The 18,116-nt window shown below is 41.6% G+C and overlaps 1 protein-coding gene across 3 annotated transcripts in view; it reads left to right on the forward strand.

Annotated features, from left to right (window-relative positions):
• The window catches only part of LOC147030813 (intermembrane lipid transfer protein VPS13A-like), a 222,936-nt gene that overhangs the window by 155,147 nt on the left and 49,673 nt on the right, over positions 1-18,116 (forward strand). For all 3 annotated transcript variants that reach the window (XR_015056515.1, XM_085875249.1, XM_085875250.1), the window contains 11 exons: positions 1,065-1,183; positions 1,786-2,065; positions 2,183-2,575; positions 2,729-2,836; positions 2,967-3,113; positions 3,305-3,433; positions 3,706-3,836; positions 4,088-4,214; positions 4,391-4,629; positions 12,275-12,416; positions 16,887-17,027. Coding sequence is in view for 2 of the 3 variants with exons in the window: in XM_085875249.1 (XP_085731375.1) it covers positions 1,065-1,183; positions 1,786-2,065; positions 2,183-2,575; positions 2,729-2,836; positions 2,967-3,113; positions 3,305-3,433; positions 3,706-3,836; positions 4,088-4,214; positions 4,391-4,629; positions 12,275-12,416; positions 16,887-17,027 (1,956 nt within the window). In the remaining variant the exon portion in view is untranslated. The remainder of the gene's footprint in view (positions 1-1,064; positions 1,184-1,785; positions 2,066-2,182; positions 2,576-2,728; positions 2,837-2,966; positions 3,114-3,304; positions 3,434-3,705; positions 3,837-4,087; positions 4,215-4,390; positions 4,630-12,274; positions 12,417-16,886; positions 17,028-18,116) is intronic.

The following is an 18,116-nucleotide window of genomic DNA, read 5'->3' on the forward strand; positions in this document are numbered from 1 at the left end:
CGTCAAGGTAATGTTTCGCTTACCCGAAACTTATTTCTAACCTATGAGTAACGTGCTTTGAACCTATGTGTAACGTACCTCCAACACATATTGACACATATAGACGTATTTGACATCTTCCGGACGACCACAGAACTTGCTGAACGTGTTTCTAACTTACAGCTACCTTATAATGGCGTATTGGCAGCGTTTAGGGGAATTGGTATATAAAAATGGGCTTCACAGGAGGAACCCATCAGTGTTCCAGACTCCCTGGTTTTTTTTTCTTTTCTTTTCTTTTCTTCAGTATGATGGTGATGTTGACACTTCAAATTCTAGTGCGGTTATGATTTAAATCGTTGAGCGGCAGCCTATTAATTATATTATATTATAACCGCACGAGAAATCGAAGTGTCAACATCACCGTCCTTCCCAAGAAAAAAAATAAAAATAAAAACAACCATGGAGTCTGAAACACTGACGGGTTCCTCTGTGAAGCCCATTTTTATATACCAATTCCCCTAAACGCTGCCGATACGCCATTATACGGTAGCTGTAAGTTAGAAACACGTTCAGTAAGTTCTGTGGTCGTCCGGAAGACATCAAATACGTCTACATACGTCAACATGTATTGGAGATACGTTACTCATAGGTTCAAAGCACATTACTCATAGGTTATAAATAAGTTTCGGGTAAGCTAAACATTACCTCGACGTGTTTCGACTTATGAGTAACTTACAAGTAACGTGTGTCGACGTGTGTCAACGACCGTATAACGTGCCTACAACTTATGGCCAGCGTATGCGGAACGTGTGAGTCGTATGCTGGCATACGTCGAAAAATTTTAAGCATGCTTAAAATTTGTCGACGAGCTCGCCGTACTACGACGTATGCCAGCATGCTTCAGCGTGCTCTTAACGTGTACAAAACTTACCCATAACGTATTCGACGTGTGCCAGCATTTTAGACAAATTTTTCATACGTCGGCATACGCTGGCTAAATCGTCAAGGTGTGACAGGGCCTTCATTGAAGTGACAATGTTTCCACTATGAATAAACCCTTGCCTTTGCGTATCTTCCCGTAGATTAAAAATCATGGCAGTATGGCTTTCAAGGTGATTGCGAATGGCAAAGACGAACATCTGGAAGAGATTGGTGTGGCTGAACCCGCAGCCGAATTCAATGTCCCGCTTTCTGCCTATGGGTGAGACAACATTAACATGTTTTTGATGAAGGGAGGTTTCTGTCTTTAATCGGACTCCATGGCGTAATGGTTAGAGTGTCCGCTCTGAGTATGGGAGGTCAACGGTCCTACCGTGACCCCAGATGAGTCATACAAAACACTTTTAAAATGGTACGTGCTGCTTCCTTGCTTCATGCTCAGCGTTTACAAAGGATGGAGTATGGACAAATAACCATAGGTTGGCAACCATTGCAAAGTTTTGATGGGCATAATGGCCTCCGACTGCGTTGAACTCCCTCGCAAGGCAATTCCTGTTTATTTAAAGCCAATGTTGCAAAAAGTGTTTCTTGAATAGTTTCAGAAATGTGGATTATAAATTATTTATTTCAGCGAGAAACCATTATTAACTAGAAGGGAACTCGGTGGAGCGCATACTTCCGTCACACGATGCCTGATTCAGTAGTATCACAGCTGCATCCCCAGAAACCTGTGCTGCGTAGGAAAGAAGAGGAGGAATGAAAGTTTGCGTTCTGTAGTGCAGTTTGTGCACACTAGAATTCTCAAACCTTTTGACTTCAAAACGTCCGATGTTTGTTTCAATTTCTCCCGCGGCACTCCTTCAGGATCGACCTCTTTGTGAAGCCGGAGAAGGGGGAATATGAAGCTGCACTGCTTTCTTGGGCAGAAATCATTAGCAAAGCAGACTGCGAGGCAACAGAATTGCAGTGCCTGGTGCCACGGCAGGGGGAGCAACCTGTGCGCATCATGGTCACGCGCAAGAAAGACGATCTAACATCGGCATCCCATCGGGCGGCAACAAAATGCACTGCCTGTGTACTGCACATACGATCCGGAGTGTCTCTACAAAACCTGTTGCCTTACCCACTGCGGTGCACACTCAAGGTGACTTTAGTGAGGAATCGCAGAAGTTAGTAATTTCCTTGCTGAGATGAAAACTTGCAGGCGTGTCGGGGGGAAAAAATAATAAAAGGGTGGGGGGGAATCTCTTGCTATTTTCAGGACTCAACGGAGAAAGAGGAGCTCTCTCCTGGACAGGTGACTGACCTTTACCTGGCCGACCCCATGACGGCTGTTCTGCAACTGAGCCTTTGCGGGTACTTCTCCGCCGATTGGCACGCGACACTAAAGCTGCAACCTGACCTCCCAGAGGTCATGGCTGTGACTTTTTCAGCAGCCGGAAGCGATGCAGCCGCCCCATTCGATGTGAAGGTCGAAGCTTCTCGGAATGGAGGGCAGACGACTCTCGCGATGTTTTGTCCTTACTGGATGGTGAACAAGACAGGGAGGCTGTTGCAGTACTATGCGGACGACATTTATCGCAAACATCCCGCTGATTACCACCTACCCTTTCTCTTCTCTTACAAGCCTCAAAGCATATTCAGCAAAAACAAGGTTCGTGTGGGCTAACAAATAATTATTTTTATTTATTTATCATAACTTGTATTGGCAGGGGGGTGACAAGCCTGAGAATTTCACTTAGCAGGCTGATTCGATGAGAACTTTGCGGGTGATTGTGTGATACCGAGTAACCGGGCTTTTTTGCAGGTGCAACTGTGCGTGACGGACAGTAAGAACTCGGACTCGTTTTCCTTGGATACAGTGGGGAGCGGAGGATGCGTTAAGTGTACCACCAAAGGAAAAACTGACTACCAGGTAACCCCAGGGAAGACGTGATTGGGCAGGCTATGTTTGGGGAATGTAAACTTTTCCCAAACCTTCCTTGCCATCCGATGTGAGAACATGACAATGCAGCTTTCTCGTACTCCTGCATGCCGTCTTCCAGGTGGGCATTATGATCCGCTTGGGCAGCTGCACCCAGACCAAGCTGGTTTTCTTCACCCCGTACTTTACCCTCTGCAACAAGACTCGGCTGGATCTGGAGGTTTTTGAGTCTGTTGTCAAGCGTTGGCTGCTGGTTCCGGAGGGAAAGGTATCGAGTTGAAGAGAAATTCTCAGCCATGTTATTACCGTAAAACAAATTTCAATATGTCCCAAAAGACTGATGTGGGTGACTTTGTTGGTTAATTCTATTGTCCTTTAATTGTCTGCGGGAGAGATTGAGAGAATACCGTCAACTGCCTCTGGTTTGAGGCTCCATCGCTGACGTGCATTTCATTTCAGACTGTTCCGTTCTGGCCCGATGGGGAGTTGGATAAGTTGTCGGTGAAGGTCAAAGGCTCCGATGAGTCGTCACAGCCTTTTTACTTCACCAAGCATGATAACGGAGTTCTCCTAAGACTTGGGAACAAGGTAAGGAAAAATCAGAGCTGACAATATGAAGAATGGTGCAGAGTTCATTTCTAATCATCAGGAAGATTAAAATTGGAGGTAGTATGGTTGAGAGGGGTAGTTTGTTGTGTGTGTGTGTGTGTGTGTGTGTGTGTGTGTGTGTGTGTGTGTGTGTGTGTGTGTGTGTGTGTGTGTGTGTGTGTGTGTGTGTGTGTGTGTTTTTTGTTGTTGTTGTTTGTTTTCTTTTTACCACTAGTGAGTGATCGTATTCAGTTAGCCATGTGTTGTTGCAGTATGGTGGGCTGATTGTTGATGTTAACGTGGTAGAGCACGCAGCCATCATTTCCTTCTCTCCCTTCTTTGATGGTGCGGCCTCGGCACTCCTCGTTAACCATACGCAACTTCCTTTTACCTTCACCCAAAGGTGAGCACACTGCACATCACCTGGGACGATGTGGTGGATGGCATTATCATGGAGATGTACACATTTTTTTTTCTTTTGTTCAAATTCTATCAAAACCAAGTTTTGATAGCTCTAATAAGGTGCAATTGTTTGGCAACTTATCATATTTTTTCCCCTTCTTTAACTCGGGTGCTGCTATTTTTGCAGCAGTCGGGGGTGTCGGCTGATCAAAGGTCATTATTTATTTATTTATTTATTTATTTATTTCCTAGTGGTGTGGAGGAAGACAGAGAGCTTCCTCCAGGGAAAAGGGTGCTTTATACTTGGGCCGAACCCTGTGAAAAACGCCAGCTCAAGATCAATCATCGACAGCACACCTTCAAACTCGATCTCATCAAGGTCACTATTTTAGGCTTGTCTCATTGATCTGCCCAATCGATTTATATTCCACCTTTGAACAAACTAAATAGTTCACCTTTGACATCAGCACAGCCTGTTTTCCTTGCTGGACTTGTATAAGGGGTTTCAGAGAAGCTTCTCGGTGAAAGCCTACCATGGTTTCCCACCTTCCGCAGAACGAGCAACACATCAACGACGAGAGGGGCGACGGTGATGCAGATCAAAATGTCTTCTGCATCAGTTTCCTGGATGGCCTGCAACGTGTTGTGCTGCTGACGAGCGACGATGCCTTACATGCCCTGGAACAGCCGGTGGAGCAATCTTCACAGAGGATCGTAGTTTCCTTGCAAGCCTGCGGCTTGTCGCTCGTCAACAATACGCACATGCGGGAGGCATCTTACATCGCACTTACCAGGTATCGCTCTTCTCCTTCTCGTTAATCTTTTCAGGTCGATGGTCAGCTTGGTTGTTCTCTTCTGCAACCATGTGGATATAAAAGATCACATGGTGGCAGCTGTGAATTACTATTTCCAGCCTCGTCAGGTGAGTCAAAATTATGACCTTTGTATTTTTCAATGCCCATTCCTCAACATAACGTCCCCTCGTCCTTTCTTCCCAGCCTTTAAGGTCATTGTGAAGCTTTAATTTATCTATATATGAGTATGCCTGGTGTTGGCTTCATGGTTAAGGTGGTGGGCTTGAGATCCCAGGATCCTGAGTTCAAATCCCACTCGGATGTTAAATTAATACCAGGTGGGGTTGACTCGGCCTGCCATCCTTCCGAGGTCGGCAAAATGAGTGCCAGCTTGCTGGTATCCTGTGTCGGAGTGGCGACCCGTCGAAGATTGTGCCCAGTAGCCAAGGAGACTGCTTAAGCAGCACCAACGCTCTGCACAGAGTATGGTCCCAATGGATGGATATATGAGTAAGTTTGTTTGTCTGTTACCCTGGGCATGCAAAGAGAAAAGTGTGGTTAAGCAATTGGTTCACTTTGTCTGTCTGTCTGTCTGTCTCGACAAACATCATTTTATGATCGAGAGACAACTTCATTTCAATTGAATATTATAGTTTGAACATGCGTTGGAAAACGAACCTGTATTTTGGCTATGAATTTGTCCTGATCACACCTGCGGAGAAAAGTGCGATAATTTCAGTCTCTGCCTCTCTGACAGTCAAACAAAACTAAAAATCATTCCAAAAAGGACACTCACTGTTTTTATTTTTTTGTTTTGTTTTTTAAAGACATCATAAAGGACACGAATAACTATTGTCTTGTGTTAAATAAGGTGGTATAAATGACCCTTTCGTTCAGCAGTACTTGGACAAAATATTACAGCATCTTATGTCATCACGACCAATCAAATTTGCTGCTCGTAGACATCGCCCATGTCATTCTTTCTCAAGACGGCGCAGGATGAGGTGTTCGATGAATTATCTGGTTTATTTGTTTGTTCCTTATCAGTTTCCAAACCCCTGACCCAACTTCCCCAAAAGTTGCTGCACCGCATTATATTTACATGCGGAAGGTCAGCGTCACGAGAAAAAACTTTCAATTGTTTCAAAACTTTTCCTCATGAAAACATGAAATAATGGCAGTTTGGGTGGTTGAGTGTTGCACGTCAGTCGTGCCCCTCCCCCTCTCCCCCCATCCTCGTGGGGAGAAGGGCAGAGTTTGGATTCTGTCGAAGCATTCCAAAGTGAGTTCTCTGGTGGGAATTGATCCAATTGCATTTACATATTTATATTCTGGATGCAGAATGGAAATTAATACACAAACGATCCACTCTCCGCGGAACTACACTGAATGTAACGAGTGGTCACAGTCGTGTACAATCATCAACAAGGAAATGAATCCATTTGGATGATCGTTGCCACGATGCACTCTTGAGGTTTTGTAACAGTTTTAAAACGCCCATTTCTTGGCTGTCATTTTTTTTTTTTTTTTCTAGTTGTTCACTCACCCTGCCCTCCCCCCTCCCTCCCCCCCCCCCCCGTACATCCCTGTGCTCTGCTGTTGTGGGCCATTGCATGTAGGACTAAAGTCTCTCAAATACAGTTTCCTTGCCATAAAGATTGGCATTACTTGACATCAAGCCTGGTGTTGGCTTAGTGGTTAGGGTGGTGGCTTGGGATCCCAGGGTCCTGAGTTCAAGCCCCGTTGGCTGCTGAATTAACACCAGGGGTTGACCCAGCCTGTCATCCTTCCGAGGTCGGCGAAGTGAGTTCCAGTGTACTGGTCCCGGTGTATGCCCCGGTTGGAATAGGTGTACCATATCCCTGTGTGTCGTAAGAGGTGACCAGGGTTGCGTCAGGAAGGGCATCCGGCCATAAAACATTGCCTCAAGAAAAAGCCAACCCCTGCACAGCAGGGAAAAATGGCTGTAAAAACGGTCATTTTTGTTACTTGACATCGATTTATGTGGGTTCCGAATAAGTATCTGAGTCAGAATCACGTTATCCCCAAGTGCACTCTGTGCTCGTGATTTTTTTAGTGAGCGGTTCATGAAACCCCAGAGAATGAAATGTTAAATGGCCGATATGGAGACCATACTTGTTACCTCCACCACCAAAGGTGAACGGAGGTTATGTTTTCACCCTTGTCTGTCTGTCGACCTATCTGAATGCCTGGTGTTGGCTTAATGGTTAGGGTGGTGGGCTTGGGATCCTCGGAACCTAAGTTCAAATCCCGCTTAACCGTCTAATACCAGGTGGGGTTGTCTCATCCCGTCATCCTTCCGAGGTCGGCAACATGAGTACCAGCTTGCTGGGATGATTGAGCCATTCGATTATCCTGTGTCGGAGTGGCGACCCGTCCAGGATTGTGCCCCAATAGCCCAAGAGACTGCTTTGGCAGCACCGACGCTCTGCATTGAGTGTGGTCCCAATGGATTTGGATTCTGTCTGTCGAAGCAGGATATCTCAAAAGGTGATTGGACGGATTCTGATGAGACTTGGTGGACAGGTTGGGTGTGTGTCAGACAAATTGATTATTATCAATTTATTCATTCTTTCTTTATTTTATTTCTCATCTGGGCAATATCTGAGGCACCTTTTGAGCTCGGAAGCTGATATTTGGACACGACAGTGACCGAATGATTTGGCTATAAAGAGCATTTTTGTTTTATCATTCATACATATTTACCTCAGTATCATTTGCCATGTGGCAAAAAGTTTTGTGGTCTGACAAAACCAAGATGAAACTTTTTGGCCTAAATGGAAATGTTACGTTTGGCGCAAACCCAACACAGTACATCACCCAAAGAACACTCTCTCTACTGTGAAGCATGGTGGTGGCAGCATCATGTTATGGGGATGTTTCTCATCAACAGGGACTGGAGCACTTGTCAGGATAGAAGGGAAAATGGAAGGAACAAAACACAGAAAAATCCTAGAGGAAAACCTGCTGCCCTCTGCAAGAAAGCTGAAATTGGGACGGAAGTTCATCTTTCAGCATGACGGTGACCCGAAGCACACAGCCAAAGCTACACTGGAGTGATTGAGCAACAAAAAGATAAACCAATGTCACCTGCAGGGTGACCCGTATCTTGCCAAAAGGTGACCACGTGTGACTTCTTTAATGTCACACTGAGGTGAACAGAGCTGCTATCCACCAGGAGCGACTCTGAGGAATATCTGCCTACGAGAGATTCCGATGAGAATCGTTCTACAGAGTAACCATGAAAAATATGCGTTTGCCTCATAACGTCACCAAATGACGTCATAATGTCTCAAGCTTGACATATCTAGAAAGCACTCATCGAGGTGTTCAATTTGAGGTACTACACGATATGGTTCCTAAAACTTGAAAATTTAACCTTGGGGTCAAATATGTTTGACCTTAGGTGCTAACTATGAAGGTCAAGGCCAATCGCCACCAAAAATTAATCAGCTGAGCGCCAGACCATGAACTATGTTCCCATAAAGTTTGAAGACGATCCGATCAAAATTACTCAAAAAATAAGGGTTTCGTCGACTCCCCTGATTTGCGACAGTGACCTTGACCTTTGACCTTCAAAATTTTATGCGCTGAAAGTGACCTCTATAGGCCTCTGATATGCAAAGTGACAAAAATTTCCAATGATAACTGTGCTCTGCAGAATTTTTTATACGTGATTACAGACAAAAAAAAATACAAGCTGACTAACATATCTTGCAAAAACTTCGTTTTGGCTCGATAATAAATGTCCTTGAGTGGCCCAGTCAGAGCCCCGACGTAAATCCCATGGAAAATCTGTGGCATAACTTGAAGATTGCTGTCCTTCAACGCTCTCCACGTAACTTGACTGAGCTTGAACAGTTTTGTACAGAAGAATTGGCAAATATCTCCCAATCAAGGTGTGCATAGTTGGTAGAGACACATCCCAACAGACTCACAGCTGTAATTGCTGTCAAAGGCGCTTCTACAAAGTATTAACTGATTGGGGGTGGGGGGGGGGGACAATGATACAACCAATATGTTGTAGTTTTGTATTTTCATTAAATTTCTGAAATTTGTTGAATTTTTTTTTTTTACTTGGAAGTTGTGGGTTATGATGCATAAATAAAGGTTAAATAGTCTGATTCAATGCAATTTCATTCCAGGCTTCTCGATATGCAATATTCAATCAGGGTTCAATAAGGCAACAAAAGGTGAAAAATTTGAAAGGGGGTGTAGACTTTTTACAGGCACTGTAAATGTTGTGAAGAGGTTTTTAAAAAAAGAGAAACGTTTCATCAAATTTTGGGATATTTCAAGGAAGGTATCGGAAAATGAGAGTGGAGTTTCGGGGGAAAAAAAGTTTATTCTTTCCAATGTTGGTGTTGTTGGGCATTGTTTTTTTTTCCAAGTGAAGGAGAGATATTTTGTTTAAAATTTTGAGGGAGGAAGGGAAAAGGATTGAGCTGAGAGTTCAGAAGTAATGATAACTGAAACAAAGAAGCAAAAACGAGGCAGAAAAACAGAGGGGAGGGAGGCCTGACTGAACTCGAGAGACAAATTAAACGATAGAACACAGCAGGACACGGTTTGGGACATAAAAATTGATGAAAAATGCAAAGAGTAAAACACAACATAAACGGTCGGGTGAACTTAGCTTGGAAGACCACCGGATGAGGAACATGCCTTCCACGGCTTAAGCGACACCGTCTACCCACCCTCTTCTTCATTGGTGTAGTTTTGTGGTTGCCGTTGGCTAAATACTAGCTTGTCCACCTTTTGGCGGTTGTTGTTGGCTAATACTATCTCATCTGTCTCACATCAAGGGGTCCACTACCCCTCTCTGCTGCACAGGTTTCCACAAACTGGTCCAATCTGACGGGTGTTTTCTATTGGACACCATCTCCTTTATCTATGGCCGATGGCTCTGAAGGGAGCTCATCTACCCTTCGTCAGGTGTTGTTTGTGATGTGATGTGATGGGTGTTTGTGTAGTCGTTGACAACCCGACCATGCGACAGGTAACAATGGGTTACATGTTACCAGTGGCAGTACCAAAAGACTGACCTGACGTTATTGCTGAGAAATCTTGTATACTTGTTGTAGTACTGTAACTCCAGTGCAACAAAATCCTCACCATCAATCTGTGGAAGCAGAATGCAATCTTATTTTTACCAAGCTACTTGCAGAAGTTGACCTCCATGAATCTCTTCACATCTGACCAACCTTACTATTGACCTTTCCAGAAATGTGATCTCGTTTATATTCGTTGGAACGGCATAGTAAACATTCATCTCGAAACGTGTGCAGTCTATTCGAAGTTCTTGCACCATTCACTACCTCGGACCGAGGCACTCATTCACTGTGGGTGTCTCCGATGCTTGTTCTCTGCCCCCTCTCCTCCCCGTCCCCCCCAGCCCGTGTAAATATTGATTGCTCCTTTGTCTGGATTCAGTTGCATCGGTAAACAACAAAGAGCAATTTGAGATTGCACACCCTTGACAGGACATGTGTTGTGTGCTGGTGTGTTACATAATTGATAATACAGTAAACGTAATTAGTACGTTCCAATAGGTAATTAGTATGTAATTGATAGACATACTGTGCAATTGTACTTATTTAATAAATGTACTCCTTTTGACGTGATCTATCACATAGTTATTGATAATACAGTAAACGTAATTAGTACGTTCCAATAGGTAATTGGTATGTAATTGATAGAGATACTGTGCAATTGTACTTATTTAATAAATGTACTCCTTTTGACGTGATCTTTCACATCGTTATTTAATTTAATTACGAGGAAGAACCATGCAGTGGCATTGATTGGAGGCATACATTCAGGGCTTGGCTACCTAAGTCCTAAACTACATGTAGTCGGTGATAAACATGACACGATCCTAATAATGGAAACCTGACCAAATGTGTTTATTCTCAACTCCCTCCTCTACGCCGAGCTCGGCAAACTTACTGTGTGTTTATTTTCCCTCGTACAGTATTTTGAAAATCACCACCATTCACAAGTGTTCATAATCCGAATAACAAACTGAGTTTCCAACACAAAAGAAATGCTATTGTTTGCATTCATTTGTGTTGGAAATAAAAAATAACTAGCATCCGTTGAAGACAAAGTAAATGAGGATCAACAAACTTGTATTCCCTAAGCGTGTGCAATATGTATGTGAAGTTTCCCCTTGATCTGTCCAGCCGTTCTGGAGAAGAATATTTTAAAAATTTATTAATTTTCAATCCAAGATGGCTGACGAACCATGTGACCTATGACATCATAAATTTACATTCTGCCTCCAATCCTCCAGTGGAATACGTGTGTGAAGTTTCGTGTTAATCGGATGAGGTGTGTTTTTCTATCCAAGATGGCCGCCAAACCATGTGACTTGTGACGTCATTTTTACTCTGTATGCAGACATGATGGAAGATGATAGTTGCAAATCTTCGCTTCGTTAGGTTATGTGATTCCAGAGAAAACATTATTTAATATTTTTTCTTGAATCTAACACGGCTGCCAAACCATGTGACCTATCAATTAGAAAATATCAAAAGGCACCAGTTCACCACTTGCTTGATGTGTGTACCAAATTTCGTAAATATATCTTGAGAGGATTTGTAGTTAAGCTCCGGAAACGAAATGTGACGGACGGACGGACGGAACCCATTTCTATATCCCCCGCCAACTTCATTGGTTGGCGGGGGATAATAATTTAACCTGTCACTTCTTCTACATGTAAGCATACTTAGCTTAGGCTACCTGGGTTGGCCCGAAGTTAAATTTGAGAGTGAAGTACGTAACAGATCTCAACTTGAGCACCAGATTTCTTGGCCTTCCTCCTGACTACTGACATCACAGAAGCTTTTGTAACACCAATAATGGTGGCCTACATCATTATTTGTCAGTTGAACGTTGATACATGATTGTGCATCGTCAAAATCCAAACCGAGATTGGCTGCTGTGTCGCGAGAACCTTGCTTTCTTTGCACTCGTACTTCTTCAAATCGGTCACAAAACTGAAGAATCGAAGCCAGGATTCATTGGTAAATGGAATGAAATTACTTTTTGTTGCTGAAGAAACAACGTGTAAAACACAAAATGTTGACGAAAACTCGGCAGTGTTCTTATTTGAGTCAATTGACGTGGGTGCCGCCATATTGCTTTAATCGGTGGTCATGCTGGATAGAACGTCACTTGTGATTGGTCATTCATGACAATTAGCTGCCGTCGTACCATTATGATCCATAATGCCTTTTCTGATTTGCCAAATTATATTGTTGTGCAATATTTCCCCGTGGGAATAAAGATATTTGAGAAAAGTGTAATATTTTATAATTACTGTGGAAAATGAAGTTATCCCCAGCTCTCGAACATGGATGAAAAAGTTGGATCCAGAAGTATTTGTGGCCCATGGTGTGTTTCCCTCCTTCCACTATGTTCATCTACAGTATTTATGGCTTTGCTTATTTCTGACTTCATATTAGTTAATAACAATCCTCGATGCTTTACTCAAGTCTAAATAACCCTATCCTGATCAGGTGACCAAACTTGTGCTCAAGTATTTGTAAAATTATTGAACAAAGAGAAAAGCGTGTGATTCTTAAACAAGGTGCTTGCCTTTGTGCCCTGATGGTCCCAGCACAGGCATTGTGTGGGAGGAGAAACCAAAGAGGAGGTGGAAAACGATGAGCGGAAAGTGGTGCAACCGACTGGAGGAAGAATACCAGCGTCTTTTGGCTGAGCCAGAGGGAGATGGAAAAATCCTGATTGATGATAAAGAGGTAAAATAATTTGCCAGATCAACATTACACTGTTGTTTCTTTACCATTTAGTAATTGTGAATTCTGTAAGGTTTGGCTTTTTGTCCAAGTCCTTCTCTTTATACCTAAACTGCTTGTTAACCTCCGCCATCTTTGAAGATAGATGGAGGTTACTGTTTTCACACCTTTCTGTTTGTTTGTTTGTTTGTTTGTGAACAGCATTACGGAAAAACTCCTCGACGGATTTCGACGAAACTTGGTGGGGGGGGGGGGTTAGGTATGGTCCAAGGATCATGCCATTAAATTTTGGAAAATTGATTTTTTCCAAAATCCCCCCCCCCAAAAAAAATTGTTATAGAAAATGTTTTTTTTTTGCATTTCTAAAATTCTATTTTAGATTGTTAATTCTAATTCAATTCTAAAAAATTGTTACCCCCTCCAAAAAAATAGAATTTTTTTTTTGGGATTTCTACGTTTTCAAGTGATTTCCAACCCCCCCCCAAAAAAATTTAGAATTTTTTTTTTTGCATTTCTACGTTTTAAGTGATTTCCACCCTCCCCCCAAAAATTTACCCCCCCCCCCAAAAATAGAGAAAAATATTTTTTTGCATTTCTACATGTTTTAAGTGATTTCCAACCCCCCCCCCAAAAAATTGTTACCCCCCTCCAAAAGAATAGAATTTTTTTTTTTTGCATTTCTACATGTTTTAAGTGATTTCCAACCCCCCAAAAAAAAATTGTTAGAAAATTTTTTTTGCATTTCTAGATGTTTTAAGTGATTTCCACCCCCCAAAATATTTTTTACCCCCCCCAAAAATAGAGAAAAATTTTTTTTGCATTTCTACATGTTTTAAGTGATTTCCAACCCCCCCAAAAAATTGTTACCCCCTCCAAAAAATAGAATTTTTTTTTTTTTGCATTTCTACATGTTTTAAGTGATTTCCAACCCCCCCCAAAAAATTGTTACCCCCTCCCCCAAAAAAGAGTTTTTTTGCATTTCTTCATGTTTTAAGTGATTTCCAACCCCCCCCCGCAAAAAAACATTTAGAGAAAAAAAATTTTTTTGCAACTTTTTTTTCAACAAAATTTCGATTTCTTGTTTTTGCATTGCTACATGTTATAAGTGATTTCCAACAAAAAAACATGCCAAAATTATAATTGCGGCTGATTTTGGAACTTCAGGTGGATATACCCACGTAAAATCAATTTCTGTCTCGAGGAATCTAGTTATGACGAATGAATTGAGTATGTAAAGGTTAAAAGTAAAAGGGAAAGTTGCAAACTATAACTCTGTGAGCACTGTTGACGTCAAATTGAATGAATAGGATATCAGGTTCACTTGAGTGACCTAGCAGTATTGGCGGCGGAGGTTTTGCATTCTCCCGAGTGCTCCCCCTCGAGTTAACCTACGCCATCGAAGATCGGAGGTTACTGTTTTCACTCCTTTCTGTTTGTTTGTTTGTTTGTGCACAGTATTACGGAAAAACTCCTCGACGGATTTCGACGAAACTTGGTGGGGGGATTAGGTATGGTCCAAGGATCATGCCATTAAATTTTGGACTTGGTCCAAAATCTAATATGGCCGCTATGGTGGCCATTTTGAAAAAATATTTGAATTTTTTTTTTGCATTTCTACATGTTTTAAGTGATTTCCAACCCCCCCAAAAAAAATTGTTAGAGAAAATTTTTTGCACCTTTTTTTCAACAAAATTTCGATTTTTTTTTTTTTTTTTTTTGGCATTTCTACATGTTATAAGTGATTTCCAACAAAAAAACATGCCAAAATTATAATTGCGGCTGATTTTGGAACTTCAGATGGATATACCCACGTAAAATCAATTTCTGTCTCAAGGAATCTAGTTATGACGAATGAATTGAGTATGTAAAAGTTAAAAGTAAAAGGGAAAGTTGCAAACTATAACTCTGTGAGCACTGTTGACTTCAAATTGAATGAATAGGATATCAGGTTCACTTCAGTGACCGAGCAGTATTGGCCGCGGAGGTTTTGCACTCGACCGAGTGCTCCCCCTCTAGTTTCTTCACTGTTTGGGTTAAAAAAACAATTTTATTCCCCATGCTCTGGGAGACAGGGTTTTGCAATCACTTCTGTCTGTCTGTCTGTCTGTCTGTCTGTCTGTCCAGCCCATAAATATTTTGTCATCAAATCTTCAACAAACCACTTTTATGAGTATTTTTAAACAAATGAATAAAATGCACAATTTTTACCTCCACCACCAAAGGTGAAGAAGGTTATGTTTTTACCCCTTTTTCTGTCTGTTTGTGTCTGTCTTTGTTTTATTGTGTGCAGGATATCTCAAAAAGTTGTAGACGGATCTGGATGAAGTTTTGTGGACAGGTTGGGTGTGCGACAAGGACAAACTGATTCGATTTTGGTGAACATCTGAATCCGGATTCGAGAATTATTTGATTTTCTAAGTGATTCTTCACCATTGAGAGAGCGGACCAAAAATGATACAGTACTGTATTGCATGATATTTCAAAAATGTATTGGGCCCGATATGTTCTTGTGGATCAAGCATTACATGGCGGAGGTATGCGCTCTACCGAGTGCCCTTTTAGTTAACCTCCGCCATCTTCGAAGATGGATGGAGGTTACTGTTTTTTCACCCCTTTCTGTTTGTTTGTTTGTTTGTGAACAGTATTACGGAAAAACTCCTCGACGGATTTCGAGGAAACTTGGTGGGGGGGGGGGGGTTAGGTATGGTCCAAGGATCATGCCATTAAATTTTGGACTTGGTCCCCCCCCCCCAAAAAAAAATTGTAAGAGAATTTTTTTTTTTTTTTGCATTTCCACATGTTTTAAGTGATTTCCAACCCCCCCAAAAAATATTGTTAGAGAAAAAAAATTTTGCAACTTTGTTTTCAACAAAATTTCGATTTCTTTTTTTTTGCATTTCTCCATGTTTTAAGTGATTTCCACCCCCCCCCCCCAAAAAAAAAGGAGAAAAGAACTATAACTCTGTCAGCACTGTTGACATATTTAATGAATAAGATATAAGGTTCACTTGAGTGACCCAGCAGTATTTGCGGCGGAGGTTTTGCACTCTCCCAAGTGCTCACCCTCTAGTTTTCTAACTGTTTTCGTCAAGTTTAGTTCAAGTTCAAAGCAGCCATGGATGGGCTTTGCATTTTGAGATGCTTTCTAGTTTTGGTTGCTTTTGCTTTCTTTAATGATCCATTTTTAACCTCCGCCATCTTCGAAGATGGATGGAGGTTACTGTTTTCACCCCTTTCTGTTTGTTTGTTTGTTTGTTTGTGAACAGTATTACGGAAAAATTCCTCGACGGATTCAGACGAAACTTGGTGGGGGCTGGGGGGGTTAGGTATGGTCCAAGGATCATGCCATTAAATTTTGGACTTGGTCCCCCCCCCCCAAAAAAAAATTTTTAGAGAAAAATTTTTTTTTTTGCATTTTTCCATGTTTTAAGTGATTTCCAACCCCCCCGCCAAAAAAAATTATTACCCCCCCAAAGAAAATTGCTAGAGAATTTTTTGCATTTCTACATGTTTTAAGTGCTTTCCAACCCCCCCCAAAAAATTGTTGGAGAAATTTTTTTTTTTTTTTGCATTTCTACATGTTTTAAGTGATTTCCAACCCCCTCCCCCCCAAAAAAAATGTTGGAGAAAAGAACTATAACTCTGTCAGCATTGTTGACATCATATTTAATGAATAAGATATAAGGTTCACTTGAGTGACCCAGCAGTATTTGCGGCGGAGGTTTTGCACTCTCCCGAGTGCTCCCCCTCTAGTTTTCTAACTGTTTTCATCAAGTTTAGTTCAAGTTCAAAGCAGCCATGGATGGGCTTTGTATTTTGAGATGCTTTCTAGTTTTGGTTGCTTTTGCTTTCTTTAATGATCCATTTTTAACCTGCGCCATCTTCGAAGATGGATGGAGGTTACTGTTTTCACCCCTTGCTGTTTGTTTGCTTGTTTGTTTGTGAACAGTATTACGGAAAAACTCCTCGACGGATTTCGACGAAACTTGGTGGGGGGGGGGGGTTAGGTATGGTCCAAGGATCATGCCATTAAATTTTGGACTTGGTCCCCCCCCAAAAAAAATTGTAAGAGAAAATTTTTTTTTTTGCATTTCCACATGTTTTAAGTGATTTCCAACCCCCCACCCAAAAAAAAATTGTTGGAGAAAAAAAATTTTGCAACTTTTTTTTCAACAAAATTTCGATTTCTTTTTTTTGCATTTCTCCATGTTTTAAGTGATTTCCACCCCCCCCGCCCCCCCCAAAAAATGAAGAAAAGAACTATAACTCTGTCAGCACTGTTGACATCATATTTAATGAATAAGATATAAGGTTCACTTGAGTGACCCAGCAGTATTGGCGGCAGAGGTTTTGCACTCTCCCAAGTGCTCCCCCTCTAGTTGATCTCTGTGATCCTGAAATCCAATCCCCACCAACATGACGACTCTTCCCATTTTCTTATGATAATCGCCTATTTTTTTTTCTTTTCCATAGGTGGATCTATTTTCTACTCCTATGAAGCTTTTGGGGTCGCGTCCACGACAAATCAGGCGCAACTTCCTGCCTGCCATAAAGTTGGAGTATAGCGTCTCTGCTCATCAAACAAGTGTCCGCGCACAGATAAACCGCATTCAGGTAATCACTCGGATCGTAATGCCTGTGTAGCACTCACCTTGTTTCACATCGTCTGTTCTCGATGATGCATTGTTTTTTGATACGTTTATATCAAAGCGTCCATTTGGCTCGCAGATTATCTTTGGGCGACAACAAAAAACAGTTCCCTTCATGATGTGTTCTCGTGTATTTAGTGAGCTTTATCACAGTGAGATCACACATAAACTTTTGATTGATACAATGAGAGGTAACCGCAAATATTTTATTGTTTATTCAATCTGATACTTTTTTGAAACAAAAAGGATTTTTAAGCAAACAATAAATGGGATTAAAACGCATGTATCAACTACAGGAGTGGAAGAAAACCCAGCCAAGCGAACATTATGATGCGCTACACCCTCTGTTTTCCTGTAATGAAATAAGAGAATACAACCTGGGTGTTTATATTAGAAAGCGATGCAGGAAAGCCAAGGAATGTGCAGGCAGCCAGAGTATGATGAAAATGTTTAAAATGCTCAGATAGGAAAAACGTCATTAACCTTACCCCCATTCCCCAAAGGACAGGAGAGGTACTGTCAGTATGTGAGTCTGCACGCAGATCTATGTTAATGAGATCATTCATTCTTCGATGTAATGCAATATATTTAATTCAGTGACACTCTGCAGTTAAATTCTCTTTCTAGTTTTTATCACTAATGAAATTGTTTAAACGTCGTCGAATGTAACCGTAACAAGTAATGAAGGCACAGATTCTGTGCTGTGTCAGTGGCTGAAGCAAAGTTTGTTTTGAGATCGGTATGTGGCCTGAGGTGCACTGCAAGGCCTGTGGGCTCAACTCGCATGCCCTGGTTGTTTGATTTAATTTACCTTTGACATGGTTCGACAAAGGTGTTTAATTCAACCATAACATTTTATTGTCCAATTTAACCATAAATTGATTAACATATATATATTAATGAAGTCACAAATGATGATATGAAACGAGTCGCAAATTATATATATAGTAACTGTATGTATATATGTATATGTATATGTATACACATATTGTTACGAATTCTCGCCCGTCGGCGTGCGAATGACCGCGTTTAACCGAATGACACCGTCAGTGGA

The sequence above is a fragment of the Eptatretus burgeri genome, chromosome 3 (genome assembly GCF_056783735.1).
Source record: "Eptatretus burgeri isolate ZD-2024b chromosome 3, Ebu_testis_v1, whole genome shotgun sequence".
In the NCBI taxonomy this organism is placed as follows: domain Eukaryota; kingdom Metazoa; phylum Chordata; class Myxini; order Myxiniformes; family Myxinidae; genus Eptatretus; species Eptatretus burgeri.